The sequence below is a fragment of the Durio zibethinus genome, chromosome 5, assembly GCF_047325235.1.
Source record: "Durio zibethinus cultivar Kanyao isolate XHJ-2024 chromosome 5, ASM4732523v1, whole genome shotgun sequence".
Lineage (NCBI taxonomy): Eukaryota > Viridiplantae > Streptophyta > Magnoliopsida > Malvales > Malvaceae > Durio > Durio zibethinus.
In genome coordinates, this window is record NC_143166.1 from 27,565,496 (window position 1) to 27,569,349 (window position 3,854).

The 3,854-nt window shown below is 35.9% G+C and overlaps 1 protein-coding gene across 1 annotated transcript; it reads left to right on the forward strand.

Moving 5' to 3' along the window:
- Window positions 1-772: 772 nt before the first annotated feature.
- Window positions 773-3,503, forward strand: LOC111282688 (Pentatricopeptide repeat (PPR-like) superfamily protein). Its single transcript, XM_022870892.2, has 2 exons — window positions 773-1,279; window positions 1,556-3,503. The coding sequence occupies exons 1-2, from the start codon at window positions 944-946 to the stop codon at window positions 2,990-2,992; spliced, it is 1,773 nt and encodes a 590-aa protein (XP_022726627.2). The 5' UTR covers window positions 773-943; the 3' UTR covers window positions 2,993-3,503.
- The last annotated feature ends 351 nt before the right edge of the window (window positions 3,504-3,854 follow it).

A 3,854-nucleotide genomic window follows, 5' to 3' on the forward strand; every position in this document is an offset into this window, starting at 1 on the left:
CATTGATTGCCACATTAATATTATTCTAAAGGTTAAGAGGTTTAAACAACTTAATAAAGGAAATGAAGTTTAGATATGGATTTAAAATTTTTTTAATTTAAATATCACATTAGAAGAAATATAATAATTTAGAGACTATTTATAATATTATCATTTTTTTCAAAATAAAAATTGGAAAGCAATAAAGAAAAATCTATATTTTCTCATACCAAAACTTGCAAAATCGAAAAAAAAAATTTAATTAATTGATACGGGTAGTGGCCAAAAGAAAAATTAATTGACATGGATTGTTAGATAGATTGTTAACCTTTTGTTTATGACTTTCCTTCTGCTATGGGACAATGATAGGGAAAAAGAAGAATTTGATGGGATTTTATATAATGAAAAGATTGCTCAAAATACAATGATACAAAAACCAAACATGGAATATTGTACAAATATATTTTGGCGACAACTTACAAAAAAAACCTCCACTTCAAGAAATTGCTTGTTTCTCCTGACCAGATTTCGGTTTAATTTTGTATCTTTTGTACAGTATAAATTTAGACGTTTTATTCAATTTTTAAAATTTTTTATTTTCATATTTTTAAATTTCCCTTTTTTTTCCCTTTTAATTTTTTCACATGTTGTTTCTCTTTTATGAATTTAATTAACATATTTATAATTCAAGAACTAAATTAAAATTTTTTTAAAATTTAAATACCATATTAAAATTATAATACTCTCTCTTACCATTTAACTTAATAGATTTTAGACCTCACGTGCCTTTCGGTTAGACCCAAAATCAGATAATCCGAAATCTTCGGACTTGGGCTCAGATGGAGTAGTGGGTCGTGGCTAGGATGGAAGGCTCAGAACAGCAGCAGGCCTATTTTCTTCTTTTCTATTCTTTTTTTCGGTTCCCCTAGATTAGAAAACGGCACGATTTCTGGCCACCGTAAAAATGGTAAAGGCCAATGTTTTCCCCTTCATTTCTTCTCGATCATCAGCTCTCTGTCTCACCGGTCGGCACCCAAAAACCCTGATTAGAAGAACCCAAGTGAAACCTCTCCCTCCTTTCAACCTATCAGGTCCCCAATCTCCACCTCTGTCTAGTCCTTACAGAAATGTTGAGTCACTGCCAAAACCCCCCGAACTGTTATCCAACTCAATCTCCATTTTCTCCTCCAGGTTCATATTCACTCCTAGTTATCTTCCCCCTCCCGAGTGGATAGAGCCCTTCATTAATGTCTCTGATTTAGCCTCAACAAATCCTCAAGACTTGCAGCCATCTCCTTGGGTAAGCCAAATTCTTAATCTTTTAGATGGTTCTTCCAACATGGAATCAAATTTAGACTCTTTTTGCCAAAAGTTCTTGATCAATTTGTCTCCAAATTTTGTTGCTTTTGTTTTAGCATCTGTCGAGGTTCAAAACAAACCTGATGTTGCTTTGAGGTTCTTTACATGGGCTGCTAAGCAAAAGAAATATACCCATAAACTGGAATGTTATGTTTCTTTGATAAATGTTTTAGCTCTAGCAAATGATCTGATAAAAGTGAGGTTTATATTTGGACAGCTTAAAGAAATTGGGTTTGTAATGTCAATGTCATCGGCAAATTCTTTGATTAAGAATTTTGGGGGACTTGGGTTGGTTGAGGAGTTATTGTGGGTGTGGCGAAGAATGAAAGAGAATGGCATTGAACCTAGCTTATATACGTATAATTTTTTACTTAATGGATTGGTGAATTCTATGTTTATTGAATCTGCAGAGCGGGTTTTTGAGGTAATGGAGAACGGTAAAATTAGAGCGGATGTTGTGAGTTATAACACCATGATTAAAGGATATTGTAAGGTGGGAAAAACCCAGAAAGCAATGGAAATGTTACGAGCTATGGAGACAATAAGTTTGGAGCCGGATAAGATTACTTATATGACATTGATGCAGGCATGTTATTCAGAGGGGAATTTTGATTCTTGTTTGAGTTTGTATCATGAAATGGGGGAGAAGGGATGTGAAGTTCCGCCCCATGCTTACAGTTTGATTATTGGAGGACTGTGTAAAGAAGGGAAATGTCTCGAAGGATATGCTGTTTTTGAGAATATGATTCGTAATGGGCTTAGAACAAATGTGGTGATTTATACAACTTTGATAGATGCATTTGCAAAATGTGGAAGGATGGAAGAGGCATTAAAGCTATTTGAGAGGATGAAAGCTGATGGCCTTGAACCAGATGAGGTTTCATATGGGGCCATTGTTAATGGTTTGTGTAAGAGTGGAAGATTAGACGAGGCCATGGAGTATTTCAGGTTTTGTAGAGCTAATCAAGGGGCAGTTAATGCCTTGTTTTATTCTAGTCTCATTGATGGGTTGGGCAAGTCTGGTAGAGTGGATGAGGCTCAGAAACTTTTTGAAGATATGGCTGTGAAAGGCTGCCCACCGGATTCATATTGTTACAATGCCCTTATTGATGCCCTAGCAAAGTGTGGGAGGGTCAATGAAGCATTAGAGCTCTTTAATAGGATGGATGATGAAGGATGCGATCAGACAGTTTATACATACACAATACTTATAAGTGGACTGTTCAGGGAGCATAGAAATGAGGAAGCACTGAAGTTTTGGGATATGATGATCGATAAAGGTATCACACCAACTGCAGCTTCTTTTAGGGCCCTCTCAATTGGGCTTTGTCTGTCAGGCAAGGTAACCCGGGCCTGCAAGATTTTGGATGATCTAGCACCAATGGGCATTATTCCTGACACAGCCTTTGAAGATATGATCCATGTTCTGTGCAAAGCAGGCCGTGTCAAGGAGGCCTGCAAGTTGGCTGATGGTATTGTTGATAGGGGTAGAGAAATACCAGGAAGAATCCGAACTGTTCTAATCAATGCCTTGAGAAAAGCAGGCAGTGCAGATTTGGCCATGAAGCTGATGCATAGTAAGATAGGTATAGGTTATGATAGAATGGGTAGCATTAAAAAGCGAGTGAAATTCCGGACTCTTGTTGAAAGTTGAGTAAGCTCTGTGCCTTTGCTTCTTATTGTATAATACAAAGGTGGTCTTGTTTTATTATCTTGACTCACACAGCTGCTTCTGAGCGTGTGCTTCATCGTTGTCCTTCACAGACTCAATTTAAGAAAGCCTCTGTGTAACGACTTGAAACTTTGTCAAGAACTATTAGTTGCTTTTACACTTATCAGGATGGCAGACAAGTAACAAATTCTGTTCAGCTGCTAGGAACATTCATCATGTTATCTTTTGGCTTGCATGCAAGGTTTGTACTTGATCACTCCTTTAGAACAAATATTTCAGAAATCTGTAGAAAATTTGCCCATAAACACTGCAGTACATCTTTTCCAAACTGCCATAGATGTACTCTAAGAGGTGCACTTTTGACTAGATCTTATAGATAATGTGTTCATCAAGCTGTGGATCTATATCGAAAGAGTTTGGAGATTTGTACATGACATGACAGTCTCTGTTTCAAAGGGCATATTATTTCAGAATAAAGCAAAATTTTGGAATATCATCTTGGACCACTTACAACATAATTTTTTAACAAATCACTGTATTTATAATTAACTGCAATCTGTAGTTGGTTCTCTAATTTGAATTGTGTAGAAAATGCTTCAGAAGATTATATTTTTGGTGTCAAGAGAGCATTTAAGCTGAAGCTTTTCTTATCATCACTATCCTTTTCCATGATAAGAAGCTAGTGCTCCAGATTTTGAATTTCTTTTGGTCATCCTCTCAACAACTCTTATTAAGGCCTCTAAAAAACCTCAGTCAAATAATATTAAAATTAGTCAGATTGCCTCCATCTTTCTTTTAGAATATTCATGGAAGTCTCATTTAAAATTTCATTTCATTGTATTGA